The sequence below is a fragment of the Apium graveolens genome, chromosome 8 (assembly GCF_009905375.1).
Source record: "Apium graveolens cultivar Ventura chromosome 8, ASM990537v1, whole genome shotgun sequence".
In the NCBI taxonomy this organism is placed as follows: Eukaryota; Viridiplantae; Streptophyta; class Magnoliopsida; order Apiales; family Apiaceae; genus Apium; species Apium graveolens.
The window spans coordinates 51832576-51859889 of NC_133654.1; the positions used below are offsets into that span (position 1 = coordinate 51832576).

At 37.2% G+C, this 27314-nt stretch overlaps 2 protein-coding genes across 2 annotated transcripts; both read left to right on the top strand.

Annotated features, from left to right (window-relative positions):
* The first annotated feature begins 6104 nt into the window (after window positions 1–6104).
* Window positions 6105–7342, top strand: LOC141679574 (uncharacterized). The gene is made up of 2 exons (XM_074486040.1): window positions 6105–6501; window positions 7278–7342. The coding sequence occupies exons 1-2, from the start codon at window positions 6105–6107 to the stop codon at window positions 7340–7342; spliced, it is 462 nt and encodes a 153-aa protein (XP_074342141.1).
* A 98-nt stretch (window positions 7343–7440) lies between these two features.
* Window positions 7441–8106, top strand: LOC141679575 (uncharacterized). The gene has a single exon (XM_074486041.1). It carries the CDS (start codon window positions 7441–7443, stop codon window positions 8104–8106), a length of 666 nt encoding a protein of 221 aa, XP_074342142.1.
* The last annotated feature ends 19208 nt before the right edge of the window (window positions 8107–27314 follow it).

A 27314-nucleotide genomic window follows, 5' to 3' on the forward strand; every position in this document is an offset into this window, starting at 1 on the left:
CTGGTAATTGGCTAGAACTGGATCCTTGGCTATGTACTCGCCATTTGTTTGCTTTACGACGATCTGGGAGTCGCTGTAGATTTTGAGATTCTGGATCCTGAGTGTTGTTGCTAGCTTCAATCCTGCAATCAAGGCCTCGTACTCTGCCTGGTTGTTTGTTGCTGAGAATGCAAAGGAGATTGTTGTTTGGATTGTGAACCCTTCTGGGCTCTTTAGGATGAGCCCGGCTCCCGATCTTTCATTTGTTGAAGAACCATCAACTTTGAGAGCCCAGGCTTCTATTTCTTGATCTGTGTTTCTCTCAGGGTTAATGCTCATGGGCACGGGCTCTTCTTCTGGAAAATTGCATTCTATGATGAAATCAGCTAGAGCCTGGGCTTTGATTGCTGTTCTAGGAATGAAACTTAAATTGAACTGACTTAGCTCAACTGCCCAATTTACTAATCTCCCTAAGACATCTGGCTTGTGTATTATCTTTCTTAAAGGTTGATTTGTTACAACTCGTATCTCCCTTCCCTGGAAGTAGTGTCTGAGTTTCCTGGATGCTGTGACTAAGGCGTAAGCAAACTTTTCTAGCCTCGGGTATCGGGTTTCTACATCTTTTAGCACTTGGCTCACATAATAAACTGGTTGCTGTTTGCCATTCTCTTCCCTGATCAAGGCTGCTCCAACTGCCAGGGCCCCTGCTGACAGGTAAAGGGATAGGGGTTCCCCGGGTTGAGCTTTTGTTAACACAGGGGTTGAGAAAGGTACCTTTTGATTTCTTCAAATGCGCTTTGGCATTCCGGGCTCCAATTAACTTCTCTCTTGTTGGTTGCTCCTTTTAATAGGTCAAAGAAGGGTAGGCATCTCCCAGCTAGCTTGGAGATGAATCTTCTCAGTGCTGCTAGCGATCCTACTAGCTTCTGCACATCTTTTTGTGTTCTGGGAGCCTTCATCTCTTGAATTGCCTTTATCTTTTCTGGGTTGGCTTCAATTCCTCGGTTGCTTATCATGAATCCAAGGAATTTTCCTGCCTCTACTCCAAATGTGCATTTTTCTGGATTGAGCCTGAGTGAGTATTTTCTCAAGTTGTCGAAGCATTCTCTCAGGTCTCCTATGTGCCCGGGGACGCTTGTGGATTTTGCAATCATATCGTCCACATAGGATTCCAGGTTCCTTCCAATCTGGTCCTTGAATATCTTATTCATTGCCCTTTGATATGTTGTTCCCGCATTAGTCAATCCGAACGGCAGCATTACATAGGCATAGACCGCCCTGTGGGTGATAAAGGCTGTCTTTAGAATGTCTCTGGGATTCATCTTGATCTGGTTGTACCCCGAGTAGGCGTCCATGAAACTTAGCATCACATGCCCAGAGGTTGCGTCAATCAATTGATCAATATTTGGCAAAGGGTAGGGGTCTTTTGGGCATGCACTGTTCAAGTCTGTGTAATCGATACACATTCTCCACTTTCCGTTTGCTTTTTTTACCATCACTACATTTGCCAGCCATTCCGGGTACTTGATTTCGTATATTATTCCGGCTTTCAGTAGTTTCTCAATTTCTTCATCGATTGCTTTCTGCCTTTCCGGGGCAAAATTTCTTCTCTTTTGCTTGACTGGCTTCTTCTCTGGGTTGACGTCCAAGCTATGCATCGCTATGGATTCATCCAAACCGGGCATATCTCTTGGTGTCCAAGCAAATATGTCAGAGTACCCTTGGAGTAGCGAAACCAGGTCTTTTCTGAAATTAGGCTCGAGCCCGGATCCTATCTTTATCTTTTTGGAAGGATCGCTTGTATTGATCAGAATTGTTTCTGTTTCAACGGCGGCCTCTATCTTGGATTGGTCCGTATTTGATACCATCTTCTGTATCCGAGCCTCTGCGTTCTTTTTCATATAAATCTGAGCCTGGGCTGTCATCTCTTTATTGTTTATTTCTCCAATTTTTTCTGGGTTGGTTGCTTGCACAGTAGGGTTTGTTTGGCCAAGGCCTAGGCTCAATTCAAACCCTTCTGTCACTTGGTTGCTTTTTTGCTCTTCTGAGCTTGGTTTGGTTGCTTTCGGATTTGAGGGGGACTCTATGACCTGAACTTCTTTCCTCGCATCGTCTTTTGAGTGGGGGCGGTGTTTCTTAATACTTTGTTGTTTCCGGAGTACCACGGCCTTTCTCTTGTTGCCTTGGTGGGTTTCAGCCATTACCAGAGCCTAGCTGTAACATCTTTCAGCTACTTCATAGTCTCCCTTGATTTCTCCTACCCCGGTCGGAGTTGGGAATTTGATTTTCAAATGTGATATGGATGTGATTGCTTGGATCCTGGTCAAGGCCGAGCGCCCGATTATGCCGTTATAGGATGAAGGAGTATTAATCATGTAGAACTTTATCACATGGGTAACTTGGTTTGAGCCCGATCCGAATACGACTGGCAAGTATAAAGTTCCCTGGATCGGGACCAAGTTGTTCCCGAACCCATACAGAGGGTCCTCTTGGCATTCATTGGAGCGTACGCTCCCAAGCTTCATCCTGTCCACAGTATGCTTGAAGAGTATGTTTACTGAGGATCCATTATCGATCAACATCCTTCTTACTTCGTTGTCAAAGATATCAAGTGTTACGACCAAGGCTTCGTTGTGATTTGGGTTGACTCCTTCATAATCCTTGTTGCTGAATGAGATGATCATCTCCGGGTAGGATTGGATTGAGAATACCTCATCCCCTGAGCCCGGGCTCCTAGGGGGAGAGTGCGAGCCTCCCAGGACCACGTTTACCATATTCTTACCTTTCTTTGGCCTTTCCTCTCTCTGATTTTTCTCCCTTGAGATATATTGATTGAGGTTGCCTTTCTTGACTTGATCTTCAATGAAGTATTTTAGAGAGAGATAATTCTCAGTCTTGTGTCCATGGGTTTCATGATAGTCGCACTGCCTGTTGTAAGGCCTGCTCTCTGGGGGAGTCTGCATTGGCTTTGGAGGATAGTAGAATGGCTTTCCCTTGATCTCCTTCAGTATCTCTTCCCGGGTTCTGTTTAGTTGCGTCCATTCTGGCTCTTGCCTGGGCTCCCTTTGCTGCCTAGGGGGATCTTGATCACTTTTGGACTCTGTTTTAGGACCCAATCTTTGGAAAATTGGGGTGTTTTGTACCACATTTGTTTGCTGGGTTTGGTTGCTTTGTTTGAACTTTTTCTCCTGATGGTAACCCCCTTTCGGTCGGTCATCAGAAGATTTGTTCCTGTTCCCTCCATTCCGAGTCATTCTCATCGCCTGGAGAACATCTGTTTCTTTTATGAACCGGGCTGCCATGGAATAAGCCGCGGCCAGGCTTTGGGGCTCTTTGTTTATCAACTCCACAATATACCTCTCATTGTGTTCTGGATCCAGGTTTCTTCGAAATATGCTTAGAGCCTCCCTTTCATCGAGATTCGAGACTTTGTTGATGGCTTCCTGGAACCTCCGCATATAGGCTGAGAGTGCTTCGTTATCATATTGGCGTATTGTCTCCAGGTGGCACATGTGCATTTCATGTGTTTTATTGGCTCTGAATCTTCTAAGGAAGGCTCCTCTGAATTCTTTCCAGGAGTGGATGCTTCTTGACGGGATTTTGCTGAACCATCTTTGAGCCCCCCCTTTGAGGGTCGAGGCGAAGAATCTGGATTTCGTCAAGTCATTGTAATAGTATATCTGAGCTATCTGTTCAAAGTAGTTGAGGTGCTCTTCCGGATCCCCCAGTCCGTCGAAAGAGTTAAAGTTGTAATGTTTGAGATTTTTCTGTCGAGGGATGGCTTCTAGGGAGTGACTGAAGGGCGTGAGGGTCTCCCCAACTTCCACCCCGGATTCTTTCTCCATTTTTCTCTGGAGCTCGTAAATCATGTCCTTGAGATCTTTCTGACCCTCCTCTTCGTCATCAGAAGTAAGTTCGGGGATAGGGTCCCTCCGAGTTCTTTTGCCTCTTGCTTTAGCTAGGAGCCTCTCCTCCTCCAGTTGCATTCTTTTCTGATTTTTTTGCTCCAGCTTTTCCTCTTCTTCCTTTCTTATCTTTTCTCTCATTTCTTCTAGCTTTTTCTTTCTGGTTGCCTCTGTCTCCTTTTTGCTAGGCTCCTTCTGATTCTTCTTTGCCTTGGCCCCAATTCGGTCGAAGACAGATCTCCTGGATTGCTGAGAGTCCCCGGACTCTTCTTGCTCATCATCTTGCTCAAATTCCATCTGAGCCCGGGCTTGTTCATCTCTGTAGAGTCTGATTGCTTCAGCAAGTTCGTGGCTTGTTAAGTTAGCCATATGCTCCTCTGTAACTGGAACATTGGTGTACTTGTACTGATTGAGCTCTATGACATTTCTGGCATCCCTTACCGGGGTATGCTGCGTCAGTGGTTGCTCCTGGAAGATCTCTCTGTCTCCAGGTTCTTGGGCTTGAGAGGGTTCTTGATCCTGAATGTGGGTACTGGCGGAGGGCCTACCAGCTGTACTTTTTCCTGCTCTTGCCATTACCACAATTGTGCAAACAACTGACAAAGATTTGAGGCTACAAATGTGGATCTCGGGTTGCTTTTTTTTCTTTTCTTTTTTTTTTTTTTGAAGATTACAAAAAATTTCCAGAATAACAGCAAGCAAACTTTTCTGGGTTTTGCTAAGAATGATACTAAACAAGAATAGCAGGCTCTTTAACCCAAAAGAAAATATGCAAGCTAAAACAGTTCTGGGTTTTAAAATCACCAAGACTATCAAACCCCAGGCTTCAAGATTACAAAAATTATCAAACCCTAAACAACTAAAACTTAACAAACAAGGGCGGTCTCACACAATCGAGGCCCAAGTCAACAAGCTCATATAAACGTGGCTAAAATGAAAACTCATATTCAAGAAAGGGCTTGGTTGTTTATGTTCTTACAGGTTTGGAAGTGGACTTTCTCAAGAGTTTGCTGATGGAGATGAATCTAGGGGCACCGAGACCCAAGGATGTCGCCCCCTCCTTCTAGCGCCAAATGATAACTCCGGTGAGCGGGCGGCTCCGTCGTCGGCGTTCCTGGACCTTCCGTGCGTGAGAGAGGTGTAGCTGCAGGTTGGGCGCCTGCAAAACAACACCGGAAGGGGGGTTTGGCTCCCACGGTGCCTCCGGTGTAAGAGTAAGAACAAGCTTTGGAGAAGATGAAGGTATATATGTTCGTGTGATTTAGAGGCTGCTGTGTATATGTGTATGTGCGATGGCTGCTGTGTGTTTTGAGTGTATGAGAGTGTGTGGGTGCAAGAGTGAAAATATTTCCCAACCCCTAAACCCTTCAGTCTTGGGGGTATATATAGCCCCAAGGTAGGGTTTAGGGGTAGTTACCTCTAAATCTGGGCCGTTGGATGCTGGGACCAGAGGACGCCTGGCTTGGGTGAATTGCTTACACATGTCCAGGGGAGGACCACCTCCAGAGTACCCTAACGGCATCTGACACGCGCCGTGCTTGTCTGGTGTGCTGGTTGTTGATAGCTGTCATAGTCACGTGCCCACGTACCTTTGCTTGGCGGGTTGTGGGATGTGCATGTGCTTGCTGGGACTTCCCTCATTGTGGTTTCGACCCTGATCCGGATCCGGGTATGCAGGCGGATCCGGATCCGGGAAGTAGGATAGGCCCGGGCCTGGGCTCCTATGCTTGATTGGCCTGGGAGAGGGGGGTCTTAGCAGGTTGGTTGATCCTGCCTCCCTTTAGTCCAGGTTGACACCTACCCGGGTCTATTATGCCCTATCAATATACGTGGGCCGCCGCTAATTCACTTAAAATTGAGGTGGTAAGCGTAAGACCAAGAACGATTATTTGGTTAGATTCTACTGTTTGACCAGAAGTAAAAATGAATAAGTATAAAAATAAATATTTTGCAAACATCATTAATCTGTTTATGCAATGTCATTACAGCCTGGTACAACATAACACATTCTGGAAAGGAGTTTGGCGACATAATTCCTCAAAGGGGTCTTCGACAAGGTGACCCCCTATCATCATATATATTTCTGATTTGTGTGGAAGGTTTCTCAGCCATTATAAAGTCCTATAAAAATCGTGGCCTCATAAAAGGAATTAAGGTAGCGAGAGGTGCTCCTTTTAATTTCACATATATTTTTAGCGGATGATAGTTATATCTATTACCATGCTACTAGACGAAGCAATGCAAGTAATGGAAATCTTAGCAATTTTCGAACAAGCCTCTAGACAAAATACTAACACCCGTAAGTCTAGTGTTTTCTTCAGCTGTAATGTACAGCACGAGGTAAAAAACAAAATTTTGCAAGTGTTGGGTTTTCATAAAGCAGACTCGAATACTCAGTACCTGGGACTTCCTAATTGTATTAGTAGAAACAAAACAGCAGCACTGGGGTATTTGAAGGATCGATTTAGTAGAAACATTCAGAGTTGGGATGGGAATCTATTGAACAAAAGTGGAAAGGAAGTGCTTCTCAAGATGGTAACCCAAGCAATCCCTACTTATGCAATGTCGGTGTTTCTCCTTCCTAACGAAATGTGCAAAAATATGGAGAAGTCGATGTGTAAGTACTGGTGGAAATCAGTTTAAAAAGAAAAAAATATATACACTGGATGAGTTAGGAGAGAATTGGTTGTTCGAAAATGTATGGGGGCCTTGGTTTCAGAAACCTCCATGAGTTCAACATCGCCCTTCTGGGCAAGCAGGGTTGACGCCTGGTTACAAACTCAACTTCTCTTGCTGCTAGGATATTCAAGGCGAAATATTATCCAAATGATAGTTTCCTCAGTGCCAAGTTAGGAGCAAATGCAAGCTTTATTTGGTGTCGCATCTTAGCAGCTCAGAATATTCTAAATCAAGGGATGGGGGTAGAGTGGGAGATGGCAGTTCTATAAACATAGTAAATGATCCATGGCTTCCAAGTAACGATAATCCGTATTTGTTGACCGTAAGTGAAGCGATTTAGAACCAAAAGATATCAGCTTTAATGCTTACATGTGAAAGAAGATGGGATGAGGACTTGGTGAGAGATATTTTTATCCAGAGAAATGCTAACATTATCCTAGCCACGCCTTTATTAGAAGCTAATAGGAACATCTGGTTTTAGAAGAAAGATAACAACGGAATCTACTCAGTAAAGACAACTTATAGACTAATTCAAGAAACTAAACCCGTGCTGAATCATTATGCCAATCCTTGTTTCTAGAAAAGTCTGTGGAATTTACAGATTCCACCAAAAGTTAAGAATTTTATGTGGCGAGCTATTACAGGATGCCTCCCAACTAAAGACATGCTTTGTATAAAGCAAGGCATCAACGTGATATGTTCTTTGTGTAACAGGGAAGCAGAAACTACAAGTCGTATCTTTCTGGAGTTCTCTTTTGCTAAATCATGCTGGCAGCTAGCAAGAATTATGTTGGACATTGCAGTTTATGATTCTTTTCAGGATTGGGACTCCAATATATTCAATGGGTGGAATGTAGTAAAACATTAAAGTGGAGCTATGATTTGTTGGATCACTTGGAAGTGCAGAAATGATTTAATATGGAATCAGAAATGTCTAGAACCGCATGAAGCTGCAAATTCAGCTAGAGTGGCCCTTAGTCAGTGGAAAGAAGCTCAGGATAAACTTTTCGATCGTTCTTGGGGATTGTTAAATGAGAATGACGGGAATGAGCGATGGAATTTTCCAACAAAGAATCAGACTAAGGTAAATACTGATGCTGCAGTTTTTGCTCTGACTAATTGTTACAGTTACGCGTTTTCTGCAAGGAACCATAAGGGAGAACTAATGGAAGCTCAATCGAAGTGCAAGGTGGGTACTATCTCTCCAGATTGTGCTGAGGTTATGGACATCCGTGAAGTTTTGAGTTGGATCAAAGATAAACAAATGGAAAATGTGGTGGTTGAAACAGACTGCTTGGTTGCAGTTCAGGAAATACAAACTGAAGCTGCAATGAACTCATATTTTGGCTCTATAGTTCAGGAGTGCAGAGACTTGTTGGTGACAATGAAAGATAAAGGTGTAATTCTTATGTTTATTAAGCGATCTGCGAATAACTTAGCTAATGCTTTAGCTAGTTGTAGTTATTCTATAGCTGACCGTATCTGGAAGGCAGGTGTAGCCTACCCGGAAATCATTCATGTACTCAACAATGATTTGATTTAATGAAAGTAATCTTTTTTGCGGGCAAAAAAAAAAAAAATTTGCAAACATCTATCTTAGGGATGATAATTTTTATCAAATCGATAGATACAAGGATATGTTCCCACCAATTGAAACCCCAAATATTTCTGTAATTTTGGATTCAGGTTTTATTTTAAATTTAGACTAAAGGATTTGGGTTTAGGATATTCTGTTTTGAATCTGACCCGGAATTTTTTTAAAAAAAAATTAAGTTCAACCAGAACTCGACCTGAATAACCTGTGTTAATATATAAATGATATATTATATATACGCATTAGTAATGACGTACTATATTATTGCAGTTTATTTATCTCTTATAACCCTTAGTCTAAGAACTCTTATAACTTATACATTTTAGGTAAGTTATATAAGATTCCCTAACGGAATTCATCTTATTTCGTAGTTTTGTATTCTCCTGTTGAACTTTATATTTTGTATTGAAAATATGAGATATTTTAACAATCGGATTCAGATAGTCTATTCAAAATTTAGGGTTTTACAACATCATTTGCCTTATTTATAGTATTAATTATGATTTCTCAGCAAAATTCTCTTTATTGTGTAGTATTAATGCACTATTTACGTTGAGTTCAGGGGTAAAATTTAACATTCTTCATCAAAATTCACTTATTATGTAGCATTAATAAGCTATTTACGTAGAGTTTAGGTGTAGAACTTTGCATTTTTTGTAGTATTAATTAGGGTCCTACAGCAGAATTACATATGCAAAATGTTGTGTTTATGTATTATATTCTAAAAATATTTTCAAGCATACAAGATGATGCAAAAAATGTATATTGATTTAGATCTCGAGAGTCTATTTATAATTTAGAGTTGTATAGCAGAATGCGTCGTATATTGTAATGGTTCTAAGGTTCTACTTGAAGGATTGGTTCTAAGTTGAGCGCACCCATATAGTGATATTAGTATTAAAATGTATTATACTTTGTACAAACTATTGAGATTGCTCGAATTAGTTCCTAGTAATTTTTCACAAGAGTTTGTTAGAATAAAGATGTAATTTAATAGAGATCTCCTAACTTGAACCCGAACAAACCTAACAAGCTCGGGTTTGGGTTTGGTGATTCGGGTTTTTCTGGGTTTAGGTTCGAATTCGGGTTTGACAAAAAAAATCTGGATCGGATTTAATTTTTTCTTAATCCATTTCGACCGACTCGATTGTCATTCGTAGTATATGTTATCACTTATCACTATATCGATTGATAAGGGAAGTATTTTTGGTTTGCAGGTAAAGTTCGTTACTTTGTATAATGCCAAAGAAAATAGATAAGAAGTGTAATCTTTAGGGATGGCAATGGGTCTGATCGAACGGGTTTCTTCTGTTAGGAATATGTCATAGGCTTGATAATAAGTTCACCAAAACATCTTAGTAGATTTAATTTAGTGTCTTTGTAGCTCTCAACGGATGATCACTTTAACATCCGTTGAAAGAGTAGCTTATGTATTAATAAGTTTTGTAACACATTCTTGCATTCTACAAAACCTTAAAGATCTAGAAGTTGTAGGATATTTAAAATTATGTTGACTACTAGATTGATATACAAAATAGGTTGGCTAATTGTGTATATTAGATGCCTTATAATTTTGCATAAGTGAAATAGAGTTAACTGCTATGGAAAACTTTCAACGGATGATTCTACAAGGTTTCAACAGATGACCCAAGTCATATTTAACTGATGATCTAATGAAGTTTCAATGGATGATATAACACAGTTTCGACAGATGATCCAATGAAGATTCAACGGATGTTCAAATTTAAATTACAGTTGATAGTGACTTGACAATCACATGGGTTGAGTAGATGCAAATGGAATGTGGCAGCCTATTTACAGGTTTAGAGAACAAAGAAGCATTTATATTTCCATGCTTACTTGAAAAAAATCAAAGATACTGGATGGAGAAATGAAGAAGCATGTGATTAGACAAAGACACATTTTGTTTTCTTAGTTTTTCTTATTCACTTGTATCTTGGTAATATATAAACCAAGAGTAGCTAGTAGTAAATGAAAGAGTTAACTAGAGAAATAGAAAAAGTTGTATCTGTGGAGAATTTCTCTGTTATTTGTAATTCTACTTGAAAGCAGCTGTGTGCAAACCTTGCATCACAGAGTTCTCAATTTTATATATATCTCTCGTGGAAAAGTTCAATCCACCAGAAAGTTTTTAAATACCTATGTTTAATTACTTTGTGTTTGATTACATTAATATTTTCATTTCGTACTTTTGCTTAATCAAATACTGTCATATATATTTGAGATAGAATCAATCTTGAAATAAAAAAACCAGAATTACATTCAAACCCCCTTCTGTAATTCTTTGTTAGATTGTTTGGGAATAACAATTAGAATTAGAGCAAGCTCTTGAAGTACAAAGAGTTTAAAGATCACAACAACTAACAAGATGAGCAGAAAAGAAGTTGGAATAAAAATTTCATTTCTGGACAAAGACAACTATCACCACTGAAAGGTGAAAATGCACCTGCATCTCCTCTCTCAAGATGAAGCATATGTGGATTGTATTGAGAAAGGCCCCCATGTCCCTATGAGAGCTTCTATAGGAAATGAGCAGTCTATCCCTAAGCCTAGAGCAGAATGGTCTGATCCATATATTGAGCAAGTTCATAAGGACAAGAAGGCCATGAACATTTTGTTTAATGGTGTTGATGGTGACATGTTTGACAACATTATCAATTACAAAACTGCTAAGAATGTCCGGGATACAATTTAAGTTATATGTGATGGAACCGAGCAAGTAAGGGAAAATAAGATGCAACTCTTTATTCAGCAGTATGAGCACTTTCATTATGAAGGCAGTAAAACATTAACTGACATTTTCAGTAGATTTCAAAAACTGCTAAATACTCTAAAGATGCATGGAAGAATCTACCAGACAAAGGATTCCAACCTCAAATTCCTTAGATCTCTACCAAAGAAATGGAAGCCTATGACAGTCTCTCTTAGAAATTCCCAAGATTATAAGGAATTCACTTTGGAGAGACTGAATGGCATTCTAAAGACCTATGAGCTTGAGAGAAAACATGATGAGCAGCTGGAAAAAGGAAGAAAGAAGGGAGGATCCATTGCATTGGTTTCTAAGCAAGAGAGAGAGAAAAAGATGAAGGTAGAAGCCGTGGAACCTGCACCAAACCCCAGAGTTTGTGAAGGCAAAGGAAAAGGGCTAGTAGCTGAACATGAAGACCATATTAGTCAAGATGATATAGATGACAAAGATGAACATCTGGCTTTTCTATCCAGAAGGTTTGCCAAGATCAAATTCAAGAAGAATTTTGGAGCATCCAAGCCAAACAGAAACATGGTTGACAAGTCAAAATTCAAATGTTTCAACTGTGGCTTGAGTGGTCATTTTTCAAGTTAATACAAAAAGCCTAATTCTAATAGAAAGAAGTTTGAGCCTGTGGATTACAAGAAGAAATACTTTGAATTGCTTAAACAGAAGGAAAAGGCTTTTCTACACAACTTCTGAAGTTTCACCAATCTTCATTCAAACCACAATCATTCATGGAAACACATTTGGCACTAACAATTACTTAGCTCTGCTTACACATCAGCAGCTACCATCATCTTTTCATGATATTCAGGATTTTCTCCTTCTATGTCCAATTGGATATGCTCTCACAAATCCTGTTAAGGTGTCATACAGGGCTGTCATGCAGGTCTGGAACAAAGCAGTGGTAAATTTAACACATACTGGCTTTCTTTTGAGTATAAGAACCAAAGATATGAAGTTGATGCTGACATTCTGCTTCAAGCCTTGAGATTGCCTGCTCTTGATGGTGCTCCCGATACTCACACCAATGAGCAGCTGTTTGATATGTTAAGGACTTTAGGCTATGAAGGAGAAATCACAACCATTGGAAAATTGGTCAGAACCAAACTGAAAAGAGAGTGGAACTTTTTCTTTGACTGCATCAATAGATGTTTCTTGAATAAGACAACAAACTTTGATGCTCTTCCATCCACTTCCCTGAGAATTAGGTACTCTCTTCTTAACTCTGGTAATTTTGATTATGGTAATACTATATTACAATTCATAATTTCTATGATAGCAGATGCTTTAGGAGTAATAGGGTATACTAGATTTTTACAACTGATTTTCACTTATCTATGCCCTAATGATATTTTTGATGATGATGAATTACTCCCTGTTTTTCAAATTTCTGAAAAAGAAATCACTGATCATATCAAAAGGGATGAAAAGAATAAATTTACAGGACTACCCTTTCTTCCTAGAGAGGTCAGGAAATTTTTGTTGAGAAATAGACCTACTCATACACAAGTGTCTACAAATCCTGATGTTGGCACCTCTGTTACAATTCCTGATGTTAAGACTCAAGAAATCATCCATCTTGTTTCTAACCCAAGCATTTCTTCTTCCAAACAGCAAACACAACCAGCCTCTAAATTAGCCTCCTCTGCTATCTCTCAAAAGACATCAGTTGTAACAAAGAAAAGGCTGTTTAAGAAATCTGCCACATCTGGACAGATAGCTAAAAAAGTTTCACTGTGTGAGAGTGAGAAGAAAGAAGACTACTTTCCAATCAGGAAAATAAGACTGATCATTCATGAAGATTATGAATCAGATGATCAGATGTCAATAGGGTCCCTGTCAAAAATCAAGAAGTCCATTGATCAAAATTTTGATGACTTGATTGACACTAATGGGATCAAGGAGCCAACGACTGATGCTAGTGCTCTACTTGACAAGCTTCCAATAATTGAAGCAACTTCTGAACACAAGAAAACTCTAAAGAGTCAGTTGAAAAGAAGAAGTGAAGAAGTAGTTGGATATATTAGAAAGAAGAAGAAGACTCAGCCTCTTGACAAGGATGTTAGTACACAAGAACCTAGGTCTCAAAGGGATTTAGCAACTGCAACACATCCAGTCACACAAGAACCATCTTCTCAAAGGGAAGATGCAGACACTGAGGCTGCACAAATCATTATTAATATTTCTCAGGGTGATCTTCTTGCAGACTTTGTCCAACTACTTCAGGAAAAGCAAACTCATCAGGAGATATTGTCAAGAGTAGATGCAATCATTGATGATCCTATTTTTGAGAAGAGCACACAAGAACCTTCACCAAGCATTGCTGAAGCAGCTCACATGTCTCAGACTCCACAAGAACCATCAGTTCAAAGTACTGATGTTGGTCTTTCACCTTCTCCTGACAGATCAAATCCTGATGATACAACAGTTTCTACTGATAATCATCCTTTAACTGCACTAGCTACAATTGATGATCCATTACTAGATGTTAGTTTGAAAATACATCCTGATGTGCTGTTTGTTTCTCCACTTTCATCACTTCCACTTGAGGAATCACCTTCAGGTATTGTTAACTTCTCATATATTCTCATTATTGTATGATTATAAATAGTCTCTTATTTGAGGTTACCTCTATTTATATGACAAGCATACAACTCCACTTAGCCATCTCTTATTTCTTTGCTATATGTGTGATTGAGCCTTTCTGTGAGACTGTGTGAAAATAAAAAAAAATAAAAATACTTTGAGTGGCAGTCTCCTGTACTGGCAAAAGGAGAGGTAGTTTTGAGACAGGAATCTTATAAGTTTTTCTTTACTTATAAAGTTTCTTCTGTGAGAATAATATTACTCTTAAAAGTAATATCTTGTGTGAGAAATGATGAGATCACTTGAAAAGAACAGAGAGATTTAGGTGTTACTATGTTTCTGTTTCAGGATCACATCAACCACAGGCATCTCTTGCAAAGAATCTGGATAAAGGCAAGGCAATTCTGCCTGATTCTGCACACTCTTCTGATGGCTTATCTGACTCTGACAATGATAGTGATCACGATGATCCTAATACTGCTCCGCTTAAGTCTGCAATTGATGCATCTAAGAAGTCCAATGTTGGTTCTTCTTTGCACTTCACTGAAAATCCTTCTTATTACAATCCTGATGCTGAGTATTTCAGACAGGCATAATGGAATTATAAATGGAGACTTGCAAATACTTCTATCTCATCTGTTGTTGGTCTGCAACACATTCATCATGCTTATGATGAAATTTAAACTCCTGATCTGAAGTTGCATCTTAAGGCCATAACTATTTCTGTTAAAGGAATTCACTCTGAACTTGATGAAATGAAGAAGTCTCATGCTGAAGTCAAAGAGAAAATTGATGGATTTTTGCTTCACACACCTAACTCAGCTGAAATTAAAAGTGTGAAAAATACTGTCAAAGATGTTGTTAAATCTCAAGACAGCATGGCCTCTAGACTTTCCTCCTTGGAAGACAAGGTTTCTTCTATAAGTGACAAACTGGATGTTCTATTTTCTCTTCTTTCAAATACTGATGCCAAAAAGGAGGAGAAGATAGTTGCTACAAAATGTACACCAGATTCTATTCAGACAAAGGATAAAGATATTGATGATAATGGTGATAAGAATAATCCAGTTACAGATGTTCAAATTTGTTCTACTGCTTAACAACTTCAACATTCTAAGAAGAATGATTCTTCAGGACAAAGGAAGTCTACTGGTGCTTATAAAGCCAAGCACAAGACTACTGCTGGTGCTCATGAGGATAATGATATTATAATCTCAAATTTAGAAGAAGCTAAAGGAATGTTCTTTCCTTACAGACATAAGGAAACAGATGAATAGATTGTCTTGTACTACAAAGACAAAAAGTTTGAGCAAAAGAATGCTAGGAGTGCTCTTGGGTATATAACTGAAGAATTTCCTGATCTAACACCTGAAGAAGCAGTTATGCAATAAAAGCAGTTATGCAACAAAAGGAGTATTTGTCTCAAATTGAAGCTGAAGCTAAGACTTATAAAGGAAGAGGAAGAAGAGGTGGTAGGTCTGCAAGAGGAAGAGGAAGAGGAAGAGGAAGAGGTGGAAGACTTCTGAATCAAGGTGAAAGGATATCTTCGATATATTATTTATTTTGGTATTTGTACGATTAAACATAAAATTAAAGAACACGTAGATCCTCTCCATTAGGACATGAATTTAATTGATCCAATTCAAAGTCAAACTAGCACAATCATGTCTTTGAAACAGATAAAAGAGATATTCCATTCTTGCAAAATATCAAAACTATATCTTTATGGAATATATCTCTAAGGCAATATGATCGAAGAAGAAACATCAAGATATGATATTTCTTAGATCTGTGTTGCAACAGGAATATGGCAACAAGCTCGAATAAAGAATATATCAGAGATATTCATTAGAAGTCTCGTGCTATATCAAAAATATTTAACTCTTCGCTCCAAAATATATATCTACATATAATCAAAAGAATTTTTATTCAAATATTATTAATATTCATGATTGGAATATTAATATCCAGTTATGCAACTCATTTCTGTATACTCACAGTAATTTTCACCCGTTTCGTAAAATCAGCATTGCTCGGAGAAAATTATTCAAAAAAATACTCAAACACATTTCCTATCACCCAAATATAACTCATATATTGGGAAATATATTTTAAGTATTTATAAAAGTCAAAACTTTGGTCAAAAGATCCATCTCCTTTATTTCAAGACCAATGGTATTTTTACTCGGAAGAAAGGCTGACAGAACAGTTCCAATTTTAGATAAAATACTTCCACATGCTAGAACGACTTGAAATTTGGTATGGATCATTTAAATGATATTTTCTAAGTATGGTAAAAATTGTGTAGCTTTCAGAGAATTTTTGTCCGGGCACAAAAATTGAGGCAGTTGGTCCCGCAGTTGACCAAGTTTGACCTAGCTACCATTGACTAAAGTTGACCAAAACTTGCAGGACATCATTTTATATTATTTAGGTAATTATCATATTTTTAATGATATTTATTTAAGTGTTTTTGGGGTGGTCATAATTAATGGTGCTTAATCCTTAATTAAAGTAATTAAGGAATGATTAAAAGAAAAGAAAAATATATATTTAATATATATATATCAGCTGAGATTTGAATGAGTACTAGCTTGTGCTTCCTTCCCACTTTCAAAGAAACACAACCTACTTGCCATGTCATCAATCAATGTGATACACTCCATCCACCATCCATTCCTTCTCAAATCTTCACCATTCATTCCACCCAACTTCTCCTATAAATAAACCCCCACCCCAACCCATTTTCAACAAGCTAAAGAGCCACAAAGTTGCTGGGATTTTTACAGTGAACTTTTTCGACCGTTTTTCAAAAGTGGTTAGTCTTAGCTTCTTATTTGAGTTCTTTGTATTTAAGCTTTGTACTTAACTTCTCTACTTCATCTTAAGCTCTAATACAAGCTCTCTTATAAAGGAATTTCTCGGGGAGAACTTAGATTCGAACTCGGAATTCGAATAAGTACTTGATCTTCGTAAAAAAAATCATTCCAACGAGAAGATCTAAAAAGAAAAGTACTTTATCTCCAAGGGGGAGATTATATTTGACACAAATACGAGTTAGCCAATTATTTCTTGCACTTTAATTGGATCTTGGCTAACATTCATTCGTGCTCATAAAATAATTATGAAGTAAAAGTGTAATCCCTTCTATCATCTTTAGTGTTCCGGGGGATTATTACTTGTCTCATATAAACACTTCATAATTTGTCAAATCTTAAAACGGATCGTACGAATTAGAAAATTACTTAACGCTCTTTAATTGGATCTTGTCTAACTAATAACGTACATATAAAATATTACGAAGTAAAAGTGTAATCCCTTCTAACATCTTTAGTGTTCCGGGGGATTATAGCTTGTTCCATATAAACTACTTCATAATCATCCGTTAAAATTAAGGACAAATCAAATCAACGAGTTAGCCAATTAATTTACGCTATTTAATTGGATCTTGGCTAACACATATCGTGTATATAAACAATTACAAGTCATTTCGTATAAGCCCCTTCTAACATCTTTCAGTGTTCCGTGGGGTTATACTATGATATCTATAAAATACTCGTAATTATTCGTCCAAACTTCGAAAGCACAATCTTAAGCCAATTACTTGCACCTATTTAATTGGATCTTGGCTAAGACTCATAAATCTTATAAACGTACTTGAAGTTAAAAGAGTATACTTTGACCTTATAATCGTCAATATACAAGTATACCTTAAAACCTTAAGTTGATATACTTAAAGGTAAAATTAAAGTATTCTTCGATTCATAAATACTTAATCGAAAGAAGAAGAATACTCAAGAAGTCATAAGCCATAAGTGCTTAATATAAAAAGGGACTTCTCATATTACTCCACAACTTTATTAAATCTATAAAGGAGTAATTATAAATATACTTGACCATCTTGTATTATTCTAAGTCAAGTATAACTAATTAATTTTAATATTCTTTTTTGGATATTATACTACTTGTGGGCTAGTACAGTAACATACTAGTTCAAAACAAATATTTTCCTACTTGTTTTGTTTCGTGGATTGTCTTATTAGTTTTGTAGTGAGGTGAAGTGACGTGATGTGATTCTCATTCTAAGACCCAAGTCCTAGACGTATTAACGGGGAGTTAGTAGTCTTCGCACTGTGAAGAAGAGGAAAGACCTAACACCGGATCACTAAGATCCAAGACCGGCAAAAGCTAAGGAAGCCAAGTCTATACAAAGGATCTACAACAACTTTGAAGAAATAGCGGGGAGTTATTGTAATAACCCCAATTTTTGGAAATTTTTGAAACCCTTATGAATAGTGATTTTGCAGATTATGCTGAATGAGAAAACTTTTCATGCCACACTATGTAGGGGTTCTGTTATGGATATTCTGAGATTTTATTAGTACTCTATATGGTATATAAGTGTATGTAAAGATCGTCAGAATCCAATTCCGAACACTTTGATTTTTCCCGGAAATCCACTAGATACGGAAAGAATTGAGTATAAGGTAACAGGATAAAAAGGATTTAAATTCAAGGATTATAAGAGAGGATCATAAAAGGATTATAATGTATTGAGAAAGGTTAAGGAAACCCAAGTAATAAGATCCCGGGTATGATCCCTCAAACGATAAACGAAAACGAAAGTTAAGCGAACCGTATAACAGATCAGCGGTCATTAGGCAAACAATTAGGAAGTTAATCAAAGAGGTTAGGGATGAAGAGGTCATCCAACCAATAAGAAGAGGGCAAGTAAGGGATGATGACATCACAAAGTGACATAAACATGACATAGGAGGGAAGGAGGTGTGGATGAATGATAACCACACAAAGTTCAAGGTTATTAAGGTAATTAACCAAAATCTAAACAAAAACAACCAACCAAAAACAAATCAAAGCAAAAACACAAAATCATCTCTTTCTTCCAAGCTTGTTCTCGGCTTTTCCCCATTTTCAAGAAGAAGAATTTCAAAATTCAAGTTCCAAGCTTCCTTAATTGGTAAGATAATTATCTAGTACTCCTTATGCATAGATATAGCTATTCCATGAGTTTAAGCTTCAAATTCCTTCACAATCTCTTCCAATAATTCAAGGAAGAAGATGGTGAATAGTAACTTTCAAAGAAATAACTTTAGTTTCTTGAATTTTATGAAAGTTTAAGGTTATACAAGCAAGGATCAAGGTTCTTTAGGCATTCAAAGCTCTTGTGTTGTGTTAAGAAGCTTCAAGAAGGTATAAACTCCAAACCCTAGCTTTATTTTTGAGTATTCAGGAATGGTTATGAGTAACATAGTATATGTGAAGTATGAAGCTTGGTTGTTTAGAGTTTGGGTTGGAGTGGTAGTGGTATGAATGTTGAATCTTGTTGATTTGTTAAAGGAATTAAGTATAGTTTAAGTTCATCATGAGAATAACATAAATTGGAAGAACTTGAGGTGTTGGGACTGTTGTAGTGTGTTTTGGATGGATGTTGGTTGTATGAATGAATTGGGATTGATTGGTGATTGATTTGGATTGGGTTAAATTTGGGAAATCGCGTAAACATAGTCGTCGTAATGTCCGATTTACTTTAGACTGCTTTTGTTCATAACATTAGGACCCGAGAACTCCCTGCTAGGTTTTGACCATTGCCATGTTTAGATATTTCATGTTACGAGCTTCGTTTTGATATGTGGTTCGCTTGATTCCGATGTACGGTTTAGGAGAAACGGCCGTTTTAAGTAACGACGTTTCGCGAACGAATCCTTACCCCTCTCCTTACTTTGAAACATATGTTAAAGACCAAAAAGGGCTAATTGGAGTATGAAACATTTATGTAGAGTGTGTTAGGCAGTTGGTAAGACACTCGCGAAAGAATCGCCTTAAAACTCGTAATGGTTAAATTATTAAAAATGGTGGAGCCGAGGGTACTCGAGTGACTTAAGAGAATCAGTAAGCGCAAAGCGAACGTTAGAGTCTAATTTGGTTAAAGTATAGATTTACAAGTGACTTTGGTTTAATTCCAACTCACATGTTGTTTATAGGTTACCAGACTCGTCCCGAGCCATTTGTAACCCCCAGTCGCTCAGGCAAGTTTTCTACCCGTATAACTGTTGTTGTGATGTATATGTGTATATGCATGATCTTGCGATAAATGCATATTTGTTATTAGCAAATTCTTGCGATATATTGTAGCATGTAATATGGTATATATGCATGCCTGTTTTATATTCTTGATTTATATATCTGTTGGTTCAATGCTTATAGTTGCATAATACTTATGCTAGAGATAAGCAGTATTTGAGTTTATCCTTAGTATAGGGGATCAAAAGGTGAACATATTTCTAAACCGGGAGTCGATGTTCCCGAGTATGTATATATATATATATATATATGAATAGTTTTTAAAAACTATTAATCGAATAAGGTTTATTCGATAACTTTATATTATTTAATGAATATTACTTGAATATTCATCTAAGGACTTATGACTCCTTTTATTTTATTATTTGAATATTACTTGAATATTCATCCGAGGACTTATGACTCCTTTTATTTTATTATTTGAATATTACTTGAATATTCATCCGAGGACTTATGACTCCTTTTATTTTATTATTTGAATATTCATCCGAGGACTTATGACTCTGTTTATTACATTGAATGATTATTAATTGGATATTCATTGAGGATGTATGACTCCGTTATTTTATTTAATGAATATTATTTATAATATTCATTCGAGGTATTATGACTCCGCTTATTATTTAATAATATTCTTTATTTTATTAAAGAATAATGTTTCGATAATCAAACTTATTTTCGATTATTCAAATAAAGATAGTACTTTCGTATAAGTATATCTTTGGTTATTTAATACTCATTTCAAGTATAAGTTTTAAAATTTCTACCTCAATTATTTGTATAAAGATTATCCTTTATGGGGATATTATTTAAATAATAATATTCAGATATTTTCTAATATATTGGGACTGATTTATTTTATTAAATCAGCATTACTCCAAACATTCTTAAAAATGTTTTCGAGTCTTCAAAATGAATTTAAAAGGTAGAGCGGATCCCCAAAACTTGTTTTCAAATTCAAGATCTTCCATTTTAAGGGGACTTGAATACTCGCTCAAAAATCTAAGGGATCCGGCTCTGTGGTGTATTTTATATTCGCAACAAGGTTGCTGTTTTGATGAATGAATTGATTACTTGCCCAATGTTCGGGAAGTAAGCCCATCTAATTGAGTCGGCATAAGCGACAGGCCGGGGTACGGTCTATCAAAGTGTAAGTGGCTGGGTGGCAGTCCATCAACGCGTAAGAGGCCGGGTGGCGGTCCAGCATAAGGTACTAATACGACCAGGGTGATGACCGGTGGGGGATTCATCCATCTACTAGTAGAAAAGGTTACTTATTGGTATCTTTGCCTGATCAGCAAGATATCGGGTTTATGCCAAAATTTCTTTTCTTTCCAAATTCATTGGATATTGCAACTCTGTTCATACTTTACATGACAGAGGTTTTCAGGAAATGTATGAGAGATATATATAGGTGTATATATATATCGGGACTTAATGAAGTATCTCGTAACTTCATTTCATTCAATAATATTTCAAAAATTGAATTTATTCAAGTATTATCTTGTAGTCTCATCTATGTGATGAACTTTTGAAACTAATTATAACTTGAACGGTGGTAGTTCAAGTAGTATTTGGAAAAGATATAAGTATATTGGAGTATCTTGTAACTTCATCTTTTAAACTTATATCTAGTAAATGATTATCCTATGTATGTCAAAGATTTTCAGAAAAACGTTGAGACAAGGTTAGATATATGAGATCACCTTGCAATGATATTTTTTTTACAGTTATAAACTGGAACTCTGTGTATATTATACATGTCAGAGGATTTCAAAGATTGTGAAAAGTATATATGTATATATACTGAATATTTTGCGACTTCATCGCATTAAGATATCAAACTTGGTTCATTTCTTTTGACCAAGACTTTCATGAGTACTATGAGAAGGCTCATATATTGTTAATCATTATACATATTATTTTGGTGGGCTTGCTGCTCACCCTTGCTTTCTTCTTTCATCACACAACAACAGATAGAAAAGATGAACAAGACCAAGCTCCCGATTCGCAAGCGATTAGGAAATGTTCCGCAGTTTCCTATAGGCGTTGATGTCGCTGTAGCTGAGGTAGGAACTACCAATAGGCTAGGCTTTCAACTTTTGATGTACCAGACTTATATATCTTTATCAATTGTAATAGTGGCAAAGAAATGTAAATTTATTCAGAAACCCTTTTAAGGTGTATTGGCATATAATTGTGGAATAAAATGACTTGTGATTATTTTTTTGATATTCATCTCTGAGACTATAACTTCTGGTATGTGTGTTTATTGTGGGGTCACAGTACAGATTAGTTGATTATTTATTAAGATTGGGTGTTATTAAGGGAAATGGAACTCGTGACAACCCGGATCCCCGACCCCGGATTTGGGGGTGTTACAGTTATTGTCTAAGATAAGTTGTGTAGGTATTACATTTATTTTGAGGTGGTGACCCTTGTGTTACGCACCAAGACAAATAATTATAAAGGGTGTAAAGGCTTCACCGCCTACTAAAGAAGTGAGTTTATTATAAGGGAAAATCCCGAGTCCGGGAGAGGAGCTCGGGGACTGGAGTAGGAGTGAGCGAATCTATTAAAGGTTGCGCCATCGCGAACCAGGATAAAATCACCGTGTGGTATTATCTTTCCTTGCACTTTATTTTCCGCACATATAAACTGTATAACCACTCGGTAAAGTACTAAAAAGGGATAAAATAGTTTTAAAACGCCACAACAATTTTTAAATTGGTAATTAAGCTATTCAACCCCCCTTCTAGCTTAAAATAGCCCTCTTACGGGACCTTGCAATTGGTATCAGAGCAGTGTTTTTTAACGTGTTTGTTAAGTGATTTGCAGATTTACAGGCACAACAAAAAGTGATCCGGAATGGCGTATATTAATCCCGTTGGATGTGGTGAAGGTCTATCTAGCTCACGACCTCCTCTATTTGACGGCACCAACTTTGCAACATGGAAAACGAGGTTTCGCATTTATGGTTTGGATGGCTATCGAAGACGGTGTTCGCATTCCTACCAAAACTATCGATGACACCATCGTCGAAAAGAAGGTTAGTGAATACAACTTATAGGAAGAATCCATAATGAATATAGCCGCAAAGGCGGAAATGGTTCTCACAAGTGCACTTGCAGAAAAAGAATATAAAAGAGTAAATAATTGCAAGTCGGCACAAGAAATGTGGAACAAATTAGTGGTGACCTATGAAGGAACCACTGATATAAAAGATTCTCGGATGGATACATTGATCCAAGAATATGAGAACTTTAAACTCCAAGAAGGAGAAAATATCATCGATATGGAAACAAGATTTACTCGTATAGTTGATGAGTTATCTCAACTTGGAAATAATTATACTCAAAATGAAAAGAATAGAAGAGTGCTCAAATCTCTACCTCCTAGTTGGAAGGATAAAGTCACTACTATAAAGGAGATGCACAACTTAAATGAGTATAAGATTGATAACTGTTAGGTCACACACACACTGTAGAGGGGGTGAATATAGTGTATAGTACAATCAAATCGAACTTTAATAACTCAAGTAACAGAAAACAAACTTTATTGAAACAATAAACTCTGTTACAGTATGGAACTGTTACCTCTCAGTGATGAACAAATATCACGAGAGCTGCTAGGGTTACAATAAATAATCTTCTCGAATATGATAACACTTATAGTGTAAACCCTATGTCTGTGTTTATATACTACTCAGTTACAAGATAATCACTAATTGATATGGAATATAATTCTGCTTCCTAAAATATATCAATCAGATATCTTTTCTTCCAAGTATTCTATTCTTCATAGAATTCCTTCTTCATGCATATCTCTTCTTATGTTTGTCTCGATCTTCTTTCCTTTAATCAACTGCTGTCCTTATCTGAACGTCCTTCAGTACTTAAGTTCTGATATCCATCTTCTGATGATTATCTCCTGATAATATAAGTACTGATATCCTTAAGTCCTGACTTCCAGTACGTACTGATTTATCCTATTTAAGTAAGATCTGAAAACTAAACATAAATCATATTAGCCATGACATTATCAAATATATCTAACAATCTCCCCCAACTTGTAAATTAGCATAATATACAAGTTTAACAGATATTTGATGATGTCAAAAACATTAAGTACAAATGCATGAGAATTAGACTAGATAACTACAACTTATAGTCCTTAAAGCTTTACCAGTCTTTAACTTCTGATAACAACTTCAGTCCGTATTCATATCAGAATTTAAGTAGTTGTAGATCTTGACTTGGCTTCATCTTCTGATCTCTCTGATGTCAGGAGTTGTTCTGAGATAGTTCTTCAACAAACATCTCTCAGCATATCTGAGTTCATCAATCATCCTCCTTTTAGCATCTTTAAATTCTGCAGTATCTTCACCAATTTGAAAGATTGCAGTCCTGAGATCATTAATTCTAGCTTTTCTTATATCCTGATCCAGTCTGATCAAATATGCCTTATCAGACTCAAGATTGAATTCCACAGCCCTGTAACCCAGAAAGGTAGTTATAATCTTGGCAGTGTTGGGCTTCATTTCAACTATATCACCCTTGTGATCTCTGTACTTTGGAAGATATGTGCTGTCAGACTTAACATAATAAAGCCTTTTCTGTCTCTGAATCTGATTCTTCAAATAGTTTGCAACACATTCTGTTATTTTGTCATTCACTTGAAGTAAGAATAATACATGCTCCTGTTCTTCAAAATACTTCAATGGAATGGCATTTTCCCTTATATGATAAACCCTACCATCTATCATGAAGTACAACAAGATGTGTTCTTTCAAGTAGGTATGGTAAACCATTTGTACAGATTCCAGTTGATTCAATCTCTCAGGAGTTGCTCCAATACCTGGTTCACTCAAGGAAGTTGGATCATTGGTAGTGTTTTGTATTCTTCTTTCATCAGCACTTCCCAATCCAGTTTTATCTCTTGCTTCCTTTCCAGTAACCACTCTTGCTTCAAAACCACTTGCAGCGGTCTTCAAAGGTTGAGTCTGTTTTGCTTTAGTGAATCCTGGTAGGAGTGTCTTTGATTTATCTTCTGATATCAAGTTAACTTGAGCTATGTCAGAGGTTACATGCTTCTTTGAAATATCAAAACTTATTATCTCTTGACTCTGAATAACTTGAGCCATGTCAGAGGTTGTCTTAAAAACTTTTCTTGAAGTCAGAGCAAGATCATCATCTTCATCAGTAATTTTTTCATTCACAGGAGGCACATAAACCTTGATAGGTTCACCAACTTTTTCTTTGCCCTTAGACCTTGGATCTATCTGCGGTTGTGATTTAGCCATGGTTGCTTCAGTATTTGTCCTTTCTTTTATCACAATGCCTTTGAGTTTTGGAAGTTTCTTTTTACCAGAAGCTTCAGATTTAGACTTGACTTTTTCTGATTTAAGTCTGGCTTCTTCTTCCATTAAACTCTCCAAGTCCATTCCTGGATTTTCTTGAAGAAATAACTGTCTTGACATTTCTTCATCAAGATCTAAAAGTTCATCAGAACTTATCCTTTTACCAGTAGCAGAAGTGATTCTTTTTCCAGTATCGGAACTTGTCCTGTGACTTGTGATTTCAGCTTTTCTTGATGAGAAACCTCTACCTTGACTATGACCTCTACCTATTCCAGAGTTTCCATGGTCATCTTTTTCATCATCCTTCCCCTTCAGTGTCTTATCAGTTTTGCATTTGGACTTAATTACTTTCTCCCCCTTTTTGGCATCAGCAGGTAAGAGAAGAGAGACAAGCAATTCCACTGAGGCTTGGATTTCATTAAGTTGAGATTGCTGAGAAGCTTGATTTTTCAGAATATCATCAATCTGAGCTTTTTATTTCTCTTGAGTCTTCTCAATATAAGCAACTCTGTCAAAGGTAGGTTGGAAGAATTTTTTCTTATCAATCTTCTGAATTTGTTCTTGCTTCATTAATTCTTCCTGAATCTTATGTATCTCTGCATGAGTAGTTGAATGGAGACCTTGTAGATGTTTAGTACTCAATACAGTGACTCTAAGCTGTGTTTTGAAATCATCAGTAATTAACATCTCATCAGCTTTTGTCAAGTGCTCAACAAGATTCTTTGCAGATGGAACACAGGTAACTGAGTTCCATTCCTTAGTCCACTCCTGTCCTGCAGGAGTTTCACTCCAAGGCACTGGTACTTCTCTGGTAACAAACTTCTTAACGAGTTCAGATTTAAGAATAGTTTGTTGAGGTGCATGTCCTGAAGGACCTGCTTCATCAGCATCTGCATTTGGAGCAGCATCACCAGTATCTCCAGCATTTGCAGCATCAGAACTTTCAGAATCAGCATTTTCTGATAAAACAACAGTATGAGAAGCAATTGAGGCTTCAGCATCATCCTCTAAGTGCTGATCTGGATCCAAGTTCTGATCAACAGCCATATCCTGATGCTCACCTTTATTCTGATCATCATCATCTAGATGCAGAGAAGGTGTAGTAGATAATTCTGGAGTTTGAGCAACATCAGTAACATGTGTTGTTGATGGATTAGTTGCTATTGGAGCTTTTAAGTAAAGTACCTCAGGCACAACCAGGTTCTGAATATCAATTTCAGCACTTGTGCCTGGATCAACAGGAGATACAGTCTTGTGAACAGGAGACACAGATGGTGTGTTAGCCATTTCAGTAGCTGCTTCATTAGTTGGAGTTAATGGAGAAGCAGGGGCTTGAGCAGATTCCTTTTCTTGTGAGATCAGAGATTCCTAATCTCCTTCCTTAGGTGTTGCTTCCTCATCATCTGAAACTGGCCTTTTTGCTCTCTGTTTCTTGTATCTCTTTGAAGATGGGGATTCCTTGGGAGATTCAACAGAAGTCATTCTTCTAAGCCTTTTGAGAAGCTTAGATTCCCTAATTCCAGAATCCTTGTATATGAGGGAAAAGAGAGTAAGTGTTTGAGGAAGGAATTGATGTATAGGCTGATGTGAAGTGTTCGTTTATATAGGCAAGAGAATGCCAGGAGACGCAAATAAATTTAATGATGACAGGTATAATTAATTCTACCTCGTCTCCCTAGACTTGGGAAGACGAAAAACAGTCATTGGAAGTGTAAGTCAGGGTTAAATGCGCACAAGTAACAAGTAAAAAAATACTGTGCATTACGTGTACCACTATCCCTAATGATATTGACTGTTAATATTCTACCCAAACATATTCTGATTTAAAATGAGATTGTTTTTAGATTTTATCCACAAATAAGTCAAGTAAAGGATCAGAGTTTAATATCAGAACTTAGACTTATATCAGAACTTAACAGTCATCAGAAAATAATTTCTTAACTCGAAAAAATGAATGCCTATCTTTGTAATTCCTCACACAAATTCTGATATAGATTCTACAGAACTAAATCATCAGAACGTTCAATCAGAACTTGTCCTCAGAATATATGGAATTTGATACATAAACTGTTCATCTAAAATAACATAGATCACCACAGTAATTTTCATCATTTATATGGAGTGTTTAGTGTGTGCATTAAGCTAAATATTAGACAAAGAGTAAAGTCTGATTCACTTCAGTACATCTTAAAAATAAGGCATAACTAAAACTTTACTAAAAACCTGTCATTATTCTGAGGCCCACTTGTGAATGAGTTCATACTTGAGTCCACCTCACTTGTTTTGTGCTAATTTTGTGCATCTTTTTAAATTCCATTGTACAGTGGCTTCTCA

Excerpts from the sequence above, each read along its gene's own strand:
- LOC141679574 (XM_074486040.1), top strand. The coding sequence starts at position 6,105 with ATGCTACTAGACGAAGCAATGCAAGTAATGGAAATCTTAGCAATTTTC. Across the intron at positions 6,502-7,277 it reads AAATATGGAGAAGTCGATGT|GGAAGCAGAAACTACAAGTC; the intron begins GTAAGTACTGGT and ends TTTGTGTAACAG.
- LOC141679575 (XM_074486041.1), top strand. The coding sequence starts at position 7,441 with ATGATTTGTTGGATCACTTGGAAGTGCAGAAATGATTTAATATGGAAT.